Consider the following 18221-nt stretch of genomic DNA (forward strand, 5'->3'; position numbering starts at 1 on the left):
CTAAGCGTGGTAAAGCCGGGTGTGCGCAGGGCGGTCGAGGCAGAGCTGCCGGGCGGTTCGGTATGCCATGCCTGAGGAGCTCATACCTGCTGTCCGCAGCCCCTCTGGTCGGTCCCCGCCGGGCTGCCCGTCCAGCCCCACAGAAGCTCCCCGGCAGCTCTCTCGCATGCTTCCCGGGGCCGCGGCGGTGCAGTGACTCCAGAGGGACCTTCCCCGGTCCTGCGAGCCTCGGACCCTCTCCCTCGGAGCGACACTTGGCCTCTTTGTGCCGGAGTCCCCGTCGTCCCCCTCTCCTCATGGTCACTGGTCGCTCCAGCCTCTTCCAGGACCGGCTCAGTCTTGTCATGAGGGAGCTGCGGGCGGCGTCGGGCAGAGGGCGCTACGCCCCCACGCCCCAATGGACGAACCGCGCCTGCCAGTATTAAGTGCTAACAAGTGCTGGAAAAGTATAGTATTCATCAATTTTAGCATAGATACAGGTGACTGTATTACCATCTATAGTTCCCATCTCGACAAAACATTATAACGGTTGTTAAATAGGACCTGCTGGAAACAGTGGAGGGGCGCGTTCAGAGGACTTTTCACAAGAATCTAAACATACACAGTGATATAATAAAAAGCAAAAAAAGGAAGTGTGTGCAGACTTTACAAGCAACCAAAACACTCAATATGCTCTTTCTACCAGCAACATATAGTGCAAGGCTTAACAAACCAGGGGGTCCCATTCAGTCGTTATGGCCCTTAACGGAGTCTGTTTATGAGCATTCTTAATGTTTACAGATAAACTAACGGAATAAGGAGATTGTGAGGCCGAAGATGCGATTTAATGCCAATTCAACAATCAAGATACTTCCAGTGCACACTTGACTCACTAAAGGTAGCAATAGCAAGCAGAGCAGGCTTACCCAAGGGTGCGGTACATGGATAGCGACTAAAACACAGTCTAGCAAGGTATTGTTCAATCTGTGTCTCTTCCATAGACAAGGGGCACAATTTAGAGAGCAATATGGAATGGAATGAAATCCTCAAAATAACTCCATTCCATTTACATGCTTCGCTCCACCAACGCCCACCATACAGACACCAACCCTGCGGGCATCAATGCGGCCCTAAGCCACATCATAGACCATATACTTTTGACCCCTGGGAAAATGTTTGCAAGTAGTAGAGAGTATATCACAACTAAACAAATAGTGGCACAGTCAATAGGCACAAAAGACGAGGCTTATTGGGTTTGACAATGCTCGTTTATATACCGGTTCGTATCACATATGATGTGTTTAAGCACTGCAAGTAACGACTAGCTATTACATCATACAATTGTAATTAGATGTAATGGTCACTCGATGTCATCGCTTCCAGCCCTGTGCTTTCGTGTGACAACCTAATGCATTCTGGGTATAGTAGTCTTGTTTGCTCCAATTGACCCAACTGCTTTAATGCAGTTGACGTTGCCACCCTGCTTACAGTGGCATGATTCACTGGACTTCCCCTTGATGAGTTGCCCTTGGCAACTTGCAATAGAAGTGGCTGTAGGGGCCCTGGCGAGGGGCTCCAGCGCACGTCAGAGCTTCTTAACACCACAGCCTCGCGAGCGGACTGTTCTTCCAGTGATGTCAGGCCTGTTCGGCAGGAAACTCCCTCCTCGGTTTACAGAGCTCAAGGGGGAGCCCGGTGTGCAGATGTGCACTGAGCAGGGAAGAGAAACCCAGCACTGAAATCGGAGACACACGCGCCGTCCCAGACACGATCCCTTCTGGGGCAGGCGCTCCCCATTGGGCCCCGGGAGGACACAAACGGCCGGCCATGAGGCCCCAAACTAGAGCAAAAGTGCAACTCCGGGGGATAGGACCGTAAAGTGGGACAGAGGGCATTCCCCACTGATTGCAGCGCTTAGAAAAACACTTCAAGGAGCAAGACGTTTTTCGCCAGAGATCGGAAAGTAGTACATTTAGAACCGTGTTGCGTGCTGGTTTAGAGCCTCGTTTCAGCACACATCTGCTATGCCGTAGTTATCTGTTAATTTCTCGTTCACAAAAAGTAAAAAACCTAAAAAGCGGGGTGGGGTGTATGTCCTTGCGGAATGCTTCTAAAAAGAAGCCAAACCTAAAAATCATCGCTTGAAAGGAGAGGCTGACCAGAAAAGAGTGTCCTGTGTGGAGACAGGCTCTCCAGAGTAAAGCACAGCTGGCAGGCAGTGGAGGGACCCCCGGAGGCAAGCGGGGCTCCCCGACGAGATGTGGGCGGACCCCGCAGCACAGACGGGAGGGGGGGGGATGCACGCCAGAAGGAGTTTGGCCAGGGGCTCCCCGGGACGCGGCACAGCTGAGGCGATGACGCAAGCAGCACATCTGCTTAGGGGTGGACCTGCATCCACCCAGTACAGTAGTGTCACGGCCGGACACGCCACTGAGCAGCACATCTGGGCCAGGCGGGACTTCACTCACAGGCATATAGGGGAGCCGGCTAATAACGCGCGCAGAGGGGTGTTAAGCATAGCTGGGGGAGCACTATTAATGCGCACATCGGGGCACCCATCACTCTTGTGAGAAGCGCATCTCGGAGGGGCAAGATCCCGAATGACAGCTGGGGTCGGGTGGAGGGGCCGAAGCACAGCTGGGGATGGGTGGAGGTGCTCCTGAGGGGAACACAGCTGGAGGGGGCGGTGCTGGTGATACGCACAGCTGGATATGGGTGGAGGTGCTCCGATGAGCAGTAAATGAATGTGTCCTCATGTATCGTAACTGGTGCTGGGTAAAGCGCTCTGATACCCGATTCGGGTCAAGTTCGCGCTATATAAAACGCTGCAAAAAAAAAATCAGAGGGTGGAGGTGGGCGAGAATCACGCTGGGGTTGATGGGGGCATAGCGAGGTGAGAGGTGGTGATGCTGCAAGCGAGGAGTGCTCAGTACACAAATCACCTCATGTGCTGCGACGTTTGTAGCCTCCGGGGTCAGTGGGAAAGAAAACACTACAGGCCGGCAGAAGCGCTGTCCGGGCGCAGAGCAGCAGCCACAAGTACTGGCACCGCCGAGACGATGCGGTTGGGGCGGGTAGAGTAGAGAGGGTGGTGCACTGCCAGGACTTTGTCCTAATATCTGAGTGCACGCACCTTTTATAATCCATAACATACGACCTCGTCTATACTGAAGGTGTCCTGTCTAGACTACCAGGTGTAGTAAAAATGTGAACCCATGATTCACGTGATATTTTTCCCTACTTCGCACGTTTATCTGCAGCCTACTTTTGCAGTAAAACTTGGAAGATTTGAGATGTGCGAGACTGTTCTTAATCAGGTTCCAAAAAAGAATTGAATTACTAAACTTCAGTAACCAGCAACATACATCAAGCATTTCACACCAAGGTAACACTACATCTCTCATTTGTAATGCTCCGTGAAGACACCAATGGTACCAAAAACGCAGAATTGCCATCCGGATTTGCACACTTGGCTGTTGATATAGTTTTAACTTAACTTGCTTGCAAAGGCGTACGAAGTGCGGCTGCAGAGTTCAATATCATACTGACGGCTTCGTAGGCACTTCAATTATCAACAGGCATTACAACTGATAATTACTGAAACCGCAGGCGTAAATGCTGTAATGCAGCGGGAGGGGGGGCGGGAACGGCCACACACTGACAGCGGAGGGGGGGGGGGGGGTAGAGGGAACAGACACACACGGACACACTGACAGCGGAGGGGGGGGGGCAGTTTCATGTGGAATAAAAATTTAAAATTATAAGAATGTAAGTGTGTGCGCTTAAGCATAAAGACAAAGTCGGTGTAATTTTGGTAGCTCACAGGCCTCTTTACTAATAAATAAACTAGCATGAGGGTTGAAAATAGAAAAATCTCATCCGCACTCCCTACGGCTGGACACTATCTCCATATATGGTACATAACTTACCAAAATAGAAATGTGCAGATATGCAGCAGATGGTCTAGAAAACAGGGGTGATGAGGATAACTGGCTCTGCAGAACACATCTAATGGTAATCGACGAGGCTCCACCAAATAACGTAAAGGCTCAATATATAATAGCTGACAAAATGTTTGCTTTAACTGCGAATAAACTGCGGGGGCGGGGGTTTACAGGGCCGCTTCGAACCACTCTGGATTTTCTTTTCTCGCCTTTAGGGGTAGGATTTAAAGTGCACTGCCAGTGGTAGGCCTTCTGACTTGGCCTCCACTTCTGTCACAAACACTCAACAACCACAGCCGCCACCCCCCCCCCCTTCCCCGCTGAGGCCGCCGCATCAGGGCAAGTCAGGGGGCAAGCAAGGCGCTGCACGTTAAGAGCATTAAGGAAACGGTGGGCTTTGGAGGGGTGGGCCTTTAATCTTGGCACGTCACAAACAGGACTCCCTATACCGCTGTTTCTCAGGTAACCAAGTCATCAATAGTAACCCATTAACAGGATCTTCAGAAGGAGCGGCCCAATAGCACACAACCCATTTAAACTGCGGGGGGCGGGGGTTTACAGGGCCGCTTCGAACCACTCTGGATTATCTTTTCTCGCCTTTAGGGGTAGGATTTAAAGTGCACTGCCAGTGGTAGGCCTTCTTACTTGGCCTCCACTTCTGTCACAAACACTCAACAACCACAGCGTAAAAACAGTCAACAGCAAAATAAATGGCAGCAGTAATAAAGGGAGGGGCGCTGGAAAAAAAGTGCACTCAAGACCAATTTAACAGCACCAAAAAGGGCGGCTTACAGAGCGTCATCGCAAACTGAACTACTCTAGCATTTGTTGCACGAGGTTGGACGGGGGGAGGGGGGAGGGGGGGGAAGTGCGGTAAGGAACGGGAACACGGACATTATGGAGCTGGGGGGCCAGGGTCGAGTCTCGGCGTCGACAACATGAAAAGCATCGTACTTTCACCCGTGTCAGCGGGAGAGGGGGTGCGGGGGCGGGAACGGACACACGGAGCGGGAGGGGGGCGGGAACGGCCACACACTGACAGCGGAGGGGGGGGGAGCGGGAACAGACACACACGGACATAAGGCACAAAACCTAAAATACAAAGCACTCACGCAAGCAGGAAGGCGGGTGCCGGCTCAATGCCGGACCAGATTCGGGGGCGTTCTCGACGTCGCGTGACGTCGGCAAAAGCCAAAGAATCTCGGGAACGCCCCCGTGTCTACTCCGGCATTGACGGACAGGCCCCTCGTGCAATGGCTAGGCTCCATTTATGGAGCCAGCCAATGAATGACGAGGGCCGTTCCTGTCTCCCTTATAGATCTCAAGAGGTTTTTGCCTGCGCAAAAAAGATGCGCAGAGCGCATCTTTTCGCGAGGCAAAACCTAAAAATGAAGTGGTACAGCAGAAACAGCGAGTGGCGGTGAGAACAGAAAAAGGCCCTAATGAAGCCACCGACAGAAACACTCGCTCCCCACTCTGCTGACTAGAGAACTGGGACGCAAAATAGACAAAAAGTGAAGAAAAAAGGCCTGCTCTGAAAAGCATGCCACCCACTATGCTGGCCAGACACCGTAGGATGCAAAATGGGAACAGCTTTACCGTCCCCAGAGATAAACCAAGATGAAGTGTAACAACAGCCTTCGTCTTGATTACGTTGGATAGCCGCCACTAGTGCCAGCTTTGTTAAAAGCATTAAGTACCACTACCTTCTGCAATCTTGCCAGACTTCTGAGTCTACAAAATATCCAAAAACCATAAGAAATTAAGGCATCCATCTTAGAGTGGTAACTGAGAATTTGCACTTCCACCAATATCGGGCACCCTGAATATGCTATATTCCACACAATTAATTTTTCTGTCGTGTGGTATGGATCTTGGCCCCATAAGTCCTGACAAACTCCTATGCTGTCATTCCCCCACTGGAAGTTATTTGCTGTCTGGATGTATGGGATTGGCTTTCAGATAGCCTAGCTTCCATTATTATTTATTATGGCTTTGTTATTGGCAGATCTGCACACCCTCAAGTGGGGTTTCCGATGAAACAGAAGAGCCACTCAAGTTGTCCACGGCTATTATCCTGTCACTGGGTGAGTTGGTCATAAATGTATGTATGTATGTATGTATATATTTGTGATACTGCAAGTATATATTGGCCTTTACTAGGGATCAGGTCCTCTGTAACATTAATTTCTGTACACTGCCCTGCACGTAACTTGATCGTCTTAAAAGCTACTATTAATTCAGTATTTATCTCCCCCCCCAGTACATTGGTTGGCTTGCTACTGGAATATGGTGCCCAGGTTACTATATACAGCTATAGTAGTCACGTGAGTACCATGTGCTCGTAAGATCATCATTAAATGTTGCAGACCATTGATAACATACCTCCTGGACATGTGTTGAAGAATTGCCTTGATGGCCTGCTCCCCAGCGTTGAGTTCCTTCTTGCATACTTTTATGTTGTGTTATTTTTCAATTATGTCTATTTTTTCTTTTCACTTTACTCTTGCAGCCCGTTCTCACTCTAGTGAGGTCCTTAAATATTTTGAAAGTAGCTTGATGCAGATAGGTGCAGAGTCCCGTGCCACAACATTACAGCTGCTCTGCAAGCTCCTTTCGGAAACTGGTAAGACTGTCAGTGGGTGGGTGGCAGTGTATGATTTAGGCAGGGAAAATAGTTAAAAGGATATAATGCTTGTCATAGAATCCGGAGCCCTAAGTTGTATTCCCAACTTACTCCCTTACTTGTCCAACATGGTGCAGCTATAAGCAAAATACTTCAATTTTATATTCTTCAGCTACATTAACTGCCAACTTTTCCTGGTAGAGCACTGCAATTTACGAATAAAGTCTTGCTTACATCAACTTCAATTATGTGAATTATGGTGAAGAAATATAGGAGTGCCACTGTTTTCTTTTCGGTTAATTGTTCCCATTGTGAGCCATTAATGGGACAGGGACACTGTGAAAACCGATCCTGACATAGACACTGGACAGGAACAAAAAGGGAAATAAAATATGGAGCAGGTCGACACAGACAGGCTCAGTGGTACATGATGACACAGACATGCACAGCGAAACAGGAAGGCATTGATAGCCCCATGGGGCTCACAGTCACAGACCCACAAACCAAAACTGAAAGACAGGACCCTCAGGGTGGTAATCGCAGTTGATAGAGGAAACTTCACTACTTATGTATTAATCTTGATCTTACTAGACAAAGTCAATATCTATGTGTTATGAACATTTGGTGTATGGCTTTATTTAATAGATTCAGAAGGTGCCTTTTATCTGGATGCTGTCCGTCACGTGCTTGAGGATGACAATCGCAAGGTACCATCAAGCTATTATACGTGTGTTAAAGCACTTTCATAATTAGCAACTCAATCTAATTAAAGTTATGCAGTTTTTGCATAGTGCAGTAGTCCTACTTACATGGACTCAGAGCTGTGGTTTGCACACCACAATCTGTTTACTTTCTCCAAGGCAAGTCTTCAGTGGAGGTGTTGGGTCATGCAACCTCCAGCCATTTCTGTCAGTTCAGTGTGTCTTGTGTTCCATTGTCTCCCTATCCAAGTGGACATATCCCAGTTTTCCTGCCTTAGTCTGTGCCAATGCATTATTTTCAGACCCAATCCCAGAGGTTGCTGATCCCTAATTGTTTAATAAATGTGTGTTAAAAGAAAGTTTGTGTATGCTATTAACATATTTGGTCTATATTTCACATTGATTTGATCTGTAATACCCCTCACTGAGGAGGAGAATGTTGATGATCAAATAAGGGGTTTTGAAGTTCAGAATATTAATATCTCCTCAAATCTTTAACAACCATGGTGTAAGGTATTTCAAATGTCTCTACCAAGAATAATATTTGGGCTATGTCTCAGCGAAATCTCACCAAACGTGGATCGATAATACAGGATAATATTCAATGTGCATGTTTGAAAAGTCTGATTGTGATATAAAAGATGTATTTTATGTAGAAATTGGAATATATGTGACTTTCTTGATGCCATGTATGTCCACAAGGTGCCTGACTTCAGTGCCATGGAGAAAGCAAGTAACTCAGTATCAGAATCACCATGTTCAGCATGTTAGCAAGCACAGGACATAGGCCCAAAGGAAAATCAACAAAGCTGTTTTCTTTGATAACGAACAAAAGGCTGTATTGCCATAACTTTGTCTTTATTGGATTCTCTTTGAGAGGTGTATTGGGTTTGTCATTTTTAACCTCAGGGCACGATATAAACCAAGTTATCCTTAGATATTTTTCAGATTAAACCAGGAACATCAGAGACAGGACTCTGCTAGGAATGTGAGAATCTCAGAAATCAAGCATGGATGTATTCTTTGGCAGTTGAAGCCATAGTGGCCAGATTGTGCAAATATACAGCGTACAGAACCATGTTAGGGTTGTCAATTTTAACTCAATACTGGATACAGGAGACTGTGACTATTTACGGTCTTGAGCCAAAACGACTTCTTGAAAGTGATATGGATCAACCAAACAACAAGGTGTGGGACAATGAACTCTAAGTACTGCAACCCATTTGTTATCTGCTGTCAGTGTTGGGATGTCTGCTCAATCTTACAGGTGGAGTTAGACAGCAGCCATCATTCTTCCCACAGACGATTCTAGTTTTTTTTTTTATTCCCTCAGCACTGGAATCCACAGCCTATTGAATTCATATTTGCATTTTTGTAATCAATATCAGGCCCTGAGAGCTTTTTTGTTGGTTGTAACCTACCTAGGCATATTTTGCAATGTTTTTTTTAAATCTTTTATCAAATCTCAGGCACCTATAGAAGGTGTAGCCCACCTGGAATATTTGAATATTCCCTCAATCACACTTCAGTCAGACACACTGTAAAAACAGTTTAATTAAATTGACTCTAGTTTCATTCTCAGATTGTCATAATAGCCCTTTTTGCAACATACTTTAAAAGGTTGTATCCAGGTACTAGCTTTCCACACATAAAAATGTATATCTGTCTACTCTGTGGACAAAAGGAAGGAGAGAATGCATGGTTTTCTCACACTCCCTTGCTACTTTCTCACTGGAATGTGTGATTTTCTCCTATTCATACACCAAAAGGGTTTCTCACTAACCATGCTTACCTTTTTTCTCAATTACAGGTTATTCTTGCCACTTTAAGTTTAATGTCCAGTTTAACAGCCAAAGGTTTTTATGATGTGAACGGAAGAGCTGTGATGGATTATGTGCTTAAAAAAACCAGCCTCCTTATCAAAGAGCAGGTAAGTGGCAGATGTACATATTTGGGTAGGTGACTGTGTTAGGGAACAGCAACAGTAGTCAGCACACAAGAAATAAGTGGACCTTTTAGCCCCCTTGTGTCCCAATGTAGTTACTTTGCCATATAATATACATCGGCAGTGTCACATATTTGCCCCTGGTAGTGGAATATAGACTGGATGTCCCTCTCGTTAGTTCCCATAGTTTCACCTTGAAATTCTATGTTCTTCATTTGAGCTTGATGTTCCTTACTTCCACTCCAGTGCGTCTTTCTCCCTCCGTCACTTTTATGGGTGTCCCTTATCCATTTGTCTGCTTACATTTGCACCTGAAATTCAGCAGCTGCCCATCAGTGCCAACACTGTACATGAATTTTCTTCATGTCTTGTTATTCCAGGGTGCCCATGATGTGAACCAAACCACTCAAGTGAATTTACTTATAGCTTTCACTTCAAGAGTCATTCTTCCAGTACACCCAATCTATGTTTTTTCCATTATTGTGAAAAGTTTAACCTAGTGTACCCTTACTATTGTGGGGTCCGAGTTAGTGATGTCGACTGCAAGTGGAGTCGTTGTCCCGAAGTTCAACTATTGCAGCTGGTTTGATTCATACTGTGGCACTTCTGGCAATTTTATAACTTTTATCCTGCTCTTATGTTGTGCACAATCGTCCAGTGTTGTGAGCAACGAGTTTCAGAAAGTGGTCTGATAATATCCTTTAGTTAGTCTCTTTCTCCTTCATTGCCCTCCTCTTCCACAGGCCTCATGTATGATTTTGTATTGGGCACTTCTTCTGTTTCTTCTCTTTTCTTGGACCATCTCAAGTCCTTTGGGCACTTACACTTTGATCCTATCTCTAGTAGTTGGAGGAAACACCTGTCATCTGACTAGGGGCCAGAAATGGGTGTTGGATCAGTGCCCTTCACTGGTGCTTGTGGGGCTGCAGGTGATATGTGGCAGCATGGGCAATGGCAGGTGGCATGGTGTCTGAAAACTGCAGTATTCTTGGCTTTGTCAGTGTCTCTGGGAGAGTAGGCCACAGTGGTTTATGGTCTCACCAATTCCTCCATAACAGCAGAGGTGCCATGACCTTCTTCATCACTGTGAACCAGGTAGTACTTCCTCAAGCTTGGCCAATGCATCCAAGTTACAGAGTAGTTGTACCAAGATGCACAACTCAAGCCCATGCTCAGTAATATGTGTGGGGATTGGGCACCACTGATGACGTCTAGTATCCATCTCCTTGGGGCCTGACCATAATCCAGAGTGTCTGCAGTCCATGCTTAGTCTTACTCTTGGGTTCCCATTAAGCTCAACTAATAGATGAGCCAGACACTGTCCATAGTTTTTTTTTTACCACAGGCCAGAGGCAGCATGCCAGGAACAATTCAGATGCCTGTCCTTATGCTGCATCGCATTGTAACAATGGTGCTTGAATACCTAGATCCCATTTTAGTAACCAGATGCACATGTTGACTGGCATGAGTGCAAAGAAATAAGATGCTCAGACACTGTGAGAATGGGACTCGCTCCATACACGTCTCAGCAGCAGTACTCCCATGCAGTACATAGGCCTACCACACAATCCAGCCTATGTGAGACAACTGGCCATTAGACTTTGCCAGGGCTAACTCGGAAATTTCTTGGGTGATTGGGCAAGGCACATGGGCATTCAGCGAATGCACTGATCACTGTGTTTTTCACTGATAATACATTATCTAGTGGGCTCCTTTCTGTTACATACCCGCTTTATCGTTGAAATGCCTAACAGGGCAAACTACCAAATCCTACACAAAGTAGCACAAACATACTTCAAATCAGTATTTCATATCAACACTGCCTCCCAAAAATGCAGTTCCCGGTTTGGTCTTTTTGAGTGTAAGAAGTACCATAATGTAGCACATACTTCCCCATCAAGCAGCAAGGGGAGGGCTCATGGGGCATCACAATCTTTGTAGTGAGCAAGAGAGACTACCTTGTGGTGCCAGAGGTGCATATACTTTTATTCTCTGTAGAGCGGAGCATGGGTGCATAACCTCATTTATACATTTTTATTTACATGTTTGCGGCTAGTGGTTTTAATTTCACATTTGAATTTAAGCCAAGAGGTTCTCTCTGTGCTTACAACCTTGATTTGAAAATTGTGATGTTTTCACTCTCAAATCTCTTGACCCTCCATGAGGAGAGAAAACACAGTGAAAATGATGTGAAAATACATGTTGCTTTACTTGTCTTGCTTTTCCACATTTTCCAGGGCACTAGTCACATGGATCCTGAATCTGATGTTGAAGAAGAGACCATCCACATCCAAATCTCTCAGCTCCTCAATAAAATTGCATTACGCCATAAAAATACTGACGAGGTAAGTGAGAAGGATGTGAAATAAGGTGGGTTAATAAACTAGAAGTGTATAAAATATAAATTGCAGAATGTCCAAAGACTCCTCAATTCCCAGGTTATCTTCATTATCCTCTAACTCACATAATAGCATGTTTTAGTAAAGCTCTCTCTGCTGCTGGTTTGTATGTGGGAAATATGCACATAGTGATCCGAACCATGAATGCATGTTTAAAATGCATTCCTTTTCCACCCTCTTTCCTTGCCTTATCATTTATTTTTGTCTCCTCCTCATCTTGTTGTAAAGCGCTCCAATACCCTCGGGTCTGGCCAGCGCTATAGAAAACTTCCAAAATAAAAATAAATAAAAAATACCATGATTTGTCTTCGAGAAAGCACTGGACTTTGGAATAGTATTTACTATTTCGGAGTGTCACAGACATGATGAAGAAGACGACAGTGGGTGCAGAATATGGCAGCTTGGCTGCTATTTCATCTGCCTAGACACTCACCATCAGCCCCAGCTCTACCAATGCTGCTCTGGCTTCCCTGAAGGCATTGGGAATATTTCAAAGCTGTTAGACCTGTCTGACTTTTTGCGTAGTCCCTCCAATTTATTATTTATTTTGTCCCCTTTTTGCCCCTCATGCCTTTATTTATTTTTGTGTCCACTAGCTTTTTCAAGGTGTTGGTCTAGGGGATAGGTGCTTTTTCACCCTCATAGTTTTTCACCTCAGGCCTAGAGGCCTTTCCTGACAGGAATTCCCTTGGAGTCACAAAATGGTGGCTACCAACTGTCCCAACTGCCATACCTGGAACCTGTCCCATAGGCTAGAGTAGGGCATTCCAGAACCTTCTGGTCCCTTCTGGACCTCTGAGGGTCAGCCTATAAAAGGCGGAATGCTGGTCAGCCATTTTGTCTACCAGAGAGAGTCAGCTGGAGGACAGGCTGTAGCAGAAGGTGGGGGGAGGTTAGTCAGAGGGTTGACCTCCTAGACTAGGACGCAGCCTTATCGATCCACCACTCTACCCCCCCCCCCCCCTTGGGTTACTTGTCTTGTCCCCGCTGTTTAGGATTACTGGAGACCCTGGGCGCCTGACCAACCCATAGACTGGAAGTATGGGGATGTGAAAAGGAGAAGGAGACTGCAGCACTGTGGAGTGCAGTCCTCTGCCCAGTGGAAAGACTTTAGAGAGACTATTTCTGAGAGTTGCTCAAACGGAGAGGGGTTAATCTTTGTGCCCCCCCCCCTTGTTCAGCTCTTCAATTGAATTCTGCCCCCGGGTGCCGGAATTTCCCCCTGGTGACAAAACCCCATAGCGTCCCTCCTCCTACCTGTTGTGGCGATTGCTGGCTGAGGATAGTGGCGAGCACTGAGGGAGCGGAGACAGAGAGAAGACGAGCTGGTCTGCTCCTGAGTTGGCGCATGGTGAGCAGCGCAGATTCGGAGCCGTGACCGCCGGTCCTGAGGTGAGGAGCGGTCCTGGTGGTGTCCTCATTGATTTCGGAGTGGGCGGAGTGACAGGGAAGCGTCGGCAGAGGAGCGCGGGCTCCAGCGGGAAGACACTTTTCCCCCGCGCATGCCCCGTTAAGCCGCCCGGCTCTGGGAGGCGGAGTCAGCTAGCGAAGAGAAGCGGAAGCGGCGCTCGTTAGCGTCCGTCAGACCTGCTAGCGCCAGCCCTGGGGTTGTGTGGCCAGTAGCGGAGGAAACCAGCAGCGACTCCGGTTTACCTGCGAGACATTCCCCGGTCCTCCCCGCGCCTGCCTTGAGATCAGCTCGCTGGGCGGGTGGAAACCGCCTCAACAGTTGCTGATTGGGACCTCGGCCGAACCGCTTGACAGTGCAGATCCTATGGCACAGTAAGGAGAGTGTGGGGAGAAGGGGGAGGACTGAGTCCTGAGGATTAATCGCCCTGAGAGACAGAGGAGTGGGGTTCTGAAAGAGGACTCCCTGTGTAGAGGAGAATTAATACTAGTGCATGACAAAGAGGTCTAGATTCACTAATCGTTTTTCCCTCTACTGTGTCCTAGAAGGTGGGGGTGAAACTTGATGATACAAACCACATTGCTTACAGGTCTGAGAAAAGACAGCTACTAAACTAGAATCTGGGATTAGCGCCACTGCCAATGTTGTGCTGAGAGTACCTGCTGATTAAGTAGGAGTATAGGTTCCTCATGGAGGCTGCTGGCGCATATGTAAAAGTCTTGTATAACTGAAACCTCTCATTAGATGTGTACCTTTTTGGTGGTTAGAGGTGCTAAGGAGGAAAAGTATAGAGTCTCATAGAAGTCAAATCTAACCAATTTTGGAGTCTAATGTAATGTACTGTTGATGCTGATTAATGATATACGTTAGCACTTCTAAAAGTATTATTATTAATTTCATGACAAACTGTATGTACTAAGCTGTGATTTCTAAAGACAAAAGAGCATAGAATATTTTTATAAACAAGCTCGTATTTTTCCAAACATTGGTGTAGTGTCATTTTTGGGGTGATATTGCGTTGATTTACTGCTGGGTGGTTTGCAACCTTTACACATGTGCCTCCAGTGATTGTGTCTTACCCTAGGCCAGGCTACCCTAGGTGACCTGACATACTTAGGTTCCAACAAGTTGGTGTCTAGCAGTGGGATCCTGACTGTGGTTGCAGCTACTCAGTAGTAATTGAACGTAATTCACTAGCCTACACCAGGAGTTTTCTCCTACCGGCCCTCCTAATTTTACTTTTGTTTTTCCAAATTTGTTCCTGGTGGTGGGGTGGAGGTGGCTTCAGGTTGCCCTTGCAACTCTAATTTCCTTGTGTGTATAATTTGGTATTGCCTATTTCAAAATGGAGTTTGCACTAGAAAAACTAGACACCTATTCTGTGGCTCAGCTGAAAGATTTCTGCCAACAAATGGGGGTATTTTTTAAGCATGGTGCCAGGAAGCGGGAGCTCCAAACCAGTCTAAGGGCTTGGGTGGAGGCACACAAAGAAGGGAAGGAGGAGGATGAAGGGACAGACCGGGAAACGGTTGTGGAGATAGAAGGCTTATTCCACTCAGAGGGGGAAAACCTACTCCCAGGACCAGTGTCCTACTCCCGGAGGGGCAGTAGTGTCTCCGGGGGAAGCCTGACTGAAGCCGAGCTCACTGACCGGAGGGAAATGAGACAATTAAAATGGGAGTTGGCTAAGCTGGAGCAGGAGAAGGAGGAGCGGAGGATGGCCCAAGAGTTCAGGTTGAAAGAATTAGAACTCAAGACCCTGCAACGGGGGTCCTCTCCTGTAATGAATGGTGGCAGCGAAACAAAAGAGACAGCCAGGGAGTCCAGACCCTATTTGCCAAAAGACCTTATAGCTAGCTTTAGTCAAGGGGATGACATAGCCAAGTGGTTGGCTGCCTATGAGGTCTCCCTAAGAGCCCATGGGGTGCAGGAGAAGCACTGGGGGTGGTTTGTATAAGTACCTGCCTCCTGCTGGTCGGGACACCTTGCTGGCCCTGGAACCAGAGGAGCAACCCAACTACCCCCCATGAAGCTAGCATTGGTAAGGAAGTTTGGGCTTACCCCTGAGAAATATTGCGAGAAGTTCAGGGGGAGCCACAAGTTAAGCACCCAGAACTGGGTGGACTTCCTTGATTACGCGAGAAAGGCCTTGGAGGGCTGGGTCAAGGGCAGTGAGGTGAAGGATTATGAGGGGTTGTATGATCTATTTTTGAAAGAGCACCTCCTCGAGAAATGCTTTCCCGAGCTGCGCCAACACCTGGTGGACAGCAAGCTGACCAATCCCCGGAAGCTTGCAGAGGAGGCGGACATCTGGGCAAGTACCCGGGTGTCCTCAAAGGGGACTGGAGGGGATTCCCAAAAGTCTGGACAGGGCACCCCCCAGAAGAAGGAGGGGGGAGAAAAAAAGAGGGAGTTCTCTAAAGGTCCCAAAAACAATTTCCAAGGAAAGAGAACAGGTTTCACCCCTAAGGCAAACCCGCCCAGAAACCCTAATCCTGGCCAAAGCCAGCAGCCAAGGGTTCTCCACTGTTTTGAGTGTGGTGGTGTTGGACATTATAAGGGAGATGTCAGATGCCCAAAGTGACCACCCCCTCCCACCGGAGGAAAACCACTGGGAGTAGCTAGTGTAGCGCTCGGGGAGGAGTTGCCCTTAGATAAGGGGGGTGAGTGGGCGGGTGTCACCTTAGTGTCCCTGGGAGAGCGGGAGATGGTTCCTAAGATCCAGGTGCCCCCAAATACTGCAAAGTATGGGCAATGGGTCACCATCAATGGCCAGAGAGGGGAGGCTCTGAGAGATACAGGAGCCAGTATGACTATGGTGAGAAGTCAACTGGTGTCTCCAAAGCAGGTGGTTCCCCATGTACTCCACCCCGCCGCGATGGCTGACGGCAGAATGGGCCACTATCCAGTGGCTGAGGTTCCCTTTGAGTGGGAAGGGGTTGCAGGTTCACTTCGAGTTGCCGTAAGCCCTGCCGTGCCAGTTGATTGTCTGCTGGGGAATGACATGGAGCACAACGCTTAGAGAGAGGTGGAATACCGGACGCACACTGCGATGCTGGGTACACCTGACTGGGCCTGTGTGAGCACACGGATTGGTGTCACTACAACGCAGGCTATTACAACGCCTGCTGTTACAACGCGGTTTTTACATCGCATACTACTACAACGCATAGTGCTTTTAAGCGCTGGATAGTGATTTATTTAATTTACTATTCCAACTCCAGTCCCCGTGGATAGTAGGGAAGGTGTTGGATAGTAAATTAAATATATTCCCTATCCTAGAGCGCCCCCCAGCGCAATGCGTTGTAATGGTTTGCGTTGTAATGGTTGCGTTGTAATGGTTTGCGTTGTAATGGTTGCGTTGTAATGGTAGTGCGTTGTAATAAATGCGTTGTAAGTGATGTTCCCCGAGCACACGGTCTGCGACTGCCCGGAGAGGGAGTTCACCTGGGTTGGAGCCTGGAACAATGGCCCAACCCGCTGCCAAAAAGGGACAGACCCGAAGACAGGAAGAGCCTGCTTCGGCTTCCACACCCCATGTGACAGATCGGCCACCTGCGGTGGTGGACCAGGAGTCTGTGGAGGGGGAAGTAGACTCTCTGGAGGATTTACCCATCCCTGCTGAGTGGCATGTGGAGGGAGGACCTACCAGAGAGGAATTCTGTAAGGGGCAGAGGGAGTGTCCTACCCTTGAGGGACTGAGGTGACAGGCTGAAGCCCAGGCAGCAGGTGATGTTACGGGACACTACCATATTTACTGGGAGGATGGACTCCTCTACAGTGAACCCAAGGTACCCTTACCTGGTTCATCAAGGGCCTTGGTAGTCCCGCAACAATACCGAGCCTTTCTGCTGGAATTGGCTCATGCTATACCCTTGGCAGGACACTTAGGTCAGGACAAGACCTTTGCTCGGCTTGTCCTCCATTTTTACTGGCCTCAGATGAAAGTGGCGTCCAACACTCACTGTCGGACATGTGTATCCTGCCAGGCCAGTGGGAAAACAGGGGTAAAGCTGAAGGCTCCCTGGAACCACTTCCAGTCGTTAGCACCCCCTTTGAAAGGGTGGGCATCGACATTGTAGGGCCTTTAGATCTACCAGCAACAGCTGGTCACAGGTTCATCCTGGTTCTGGTGGATCATGCCACACGGTACCCAGAGGCAATTCCTCTGAAGACAGTCACTGCACCTGTGGTGGCTAGAGCCCTAATGGGGATCTTTACCCGAGTGGGTTTCCCCAAAGAAGTTGTGTCTGACAGGGGGACCAACTTTATGTCAGCTTACATGCGGGCAATGTGGAAGGAGTGTGGAGTGACCTACCGGTTCATCACTCCTTATCACCCCCAGTCGAATGGACTGGTTGAGAGGTTCAACAAGACCTTGAAGGGCATGATCAGAAGTCTGCCCGAGAGCCTGCGGAGGAAATGGGACGTCCTCCTACCCTGTTTGCTATTCTCCTACAGGGAAGTGCCACAGAAGGGAGTGGGCTTCAGCCCCTTTGAACTTCTGTATGGGCACCCTGTACGCGGTCCTCTCAGCCTGGTGAAGAATAGCTGGGAAAAGTCTCCCAGGAAACCCCCCCAGGACGTGGTGAGCTACATGCTGGCCTTCCGGAGCCAAATGGCGAGGTTGTGGAAGCAAGCTTCTGACAACTTGGAGGCCAGCCAGGCAGTCATGAAAGAGTGGTATGACCACAATGCTCACCAGGTGAAATTGGAGCCTGGCCAGAAAGTGTGGGTGATGGAACCTGGAGAGCTTAGTGCCCTCCAGGATCGCTGGACAGGCCCCTTTGAAGTGTTGGAAAAGAAGGGTAAGGCCACATACCTGGTGGACATTAAGACCCCTCGACAGCCCCTACGGGTGCTGCATGCCAACCGACTCAAACCCCACCATGAGAGGCCCGAGGTCATTTTAATGATGGTGACTGATGGGGAAGAGGAAGCGGAAAGCGAACCTCTCCCAGACTTGTTCTCGTCTCAGGAGAAGGATGGGTCAGTGGAGGGGGTGATTCTCTCTCCCACTCTAACTCCTGAACAGCGGGAGGACTGCCGCCAGATACTGGAGCAGTACTCTACGTTGTTCTCCCTTGTCCCGGGAAGGACTCACCTGTGTACCCATGATGTGGACACAGGGGACAGCCCACCAGTGAAGTCAAAGACCTACCGGCTGTCCGACAAGGTGAAGGCTAGCATCCATGGAGAGGTTGCCAAGATGCTAGAGC

At 48.3% G+C, this 18221-nt stretch overlaps 1 protein-coding gene across 1 annotated transcript in view; it reads left to right on the forward strand.

Moving 5' to 3' along the window:
• The window catches only part of LOC147748356 (maestro heat-like repeat-containing protein family member 1), a 79842-nt gene that overhangs the window by 15336 nt on the left and 46285 nt on the right, over positions 1-18221 (forward strand). The window contains exons 4-8 of the mRNA XM_086936423.1: positions 5932-6010; positions 6436-6549; positions 7195-7256; positions 9061-9180; positions 11433-11540. Coding sequence (XP_086792549.1) covers positions 5932-6010; positions 6436-6549; positions 7195-7256; positions 9061-9180; positions 11433-11540 — 483 coding nt within the window. The remainder of the gene's footprint in view (positions 1-5931; positions 6011-6435; positions 6550-7194; positions 7257-9060; positions 9181-11432; positions 11541-18221) is intronic.

The sequence above is a fragment of the Lissotriton vulgaris genome, chromosome 1_1 (assembly GCF_964263255.1).
Source record: "Lissotriton vulgaris chromosome 1_1, aLisVul1.2, whole genome shotgun sequence".
Lineage (NCBI taxonomy): Eukaryota > Metazoa > Chordata > Amphibia > Caudata > Salamandridae > Lissotriton > Lissotriton vulgaris.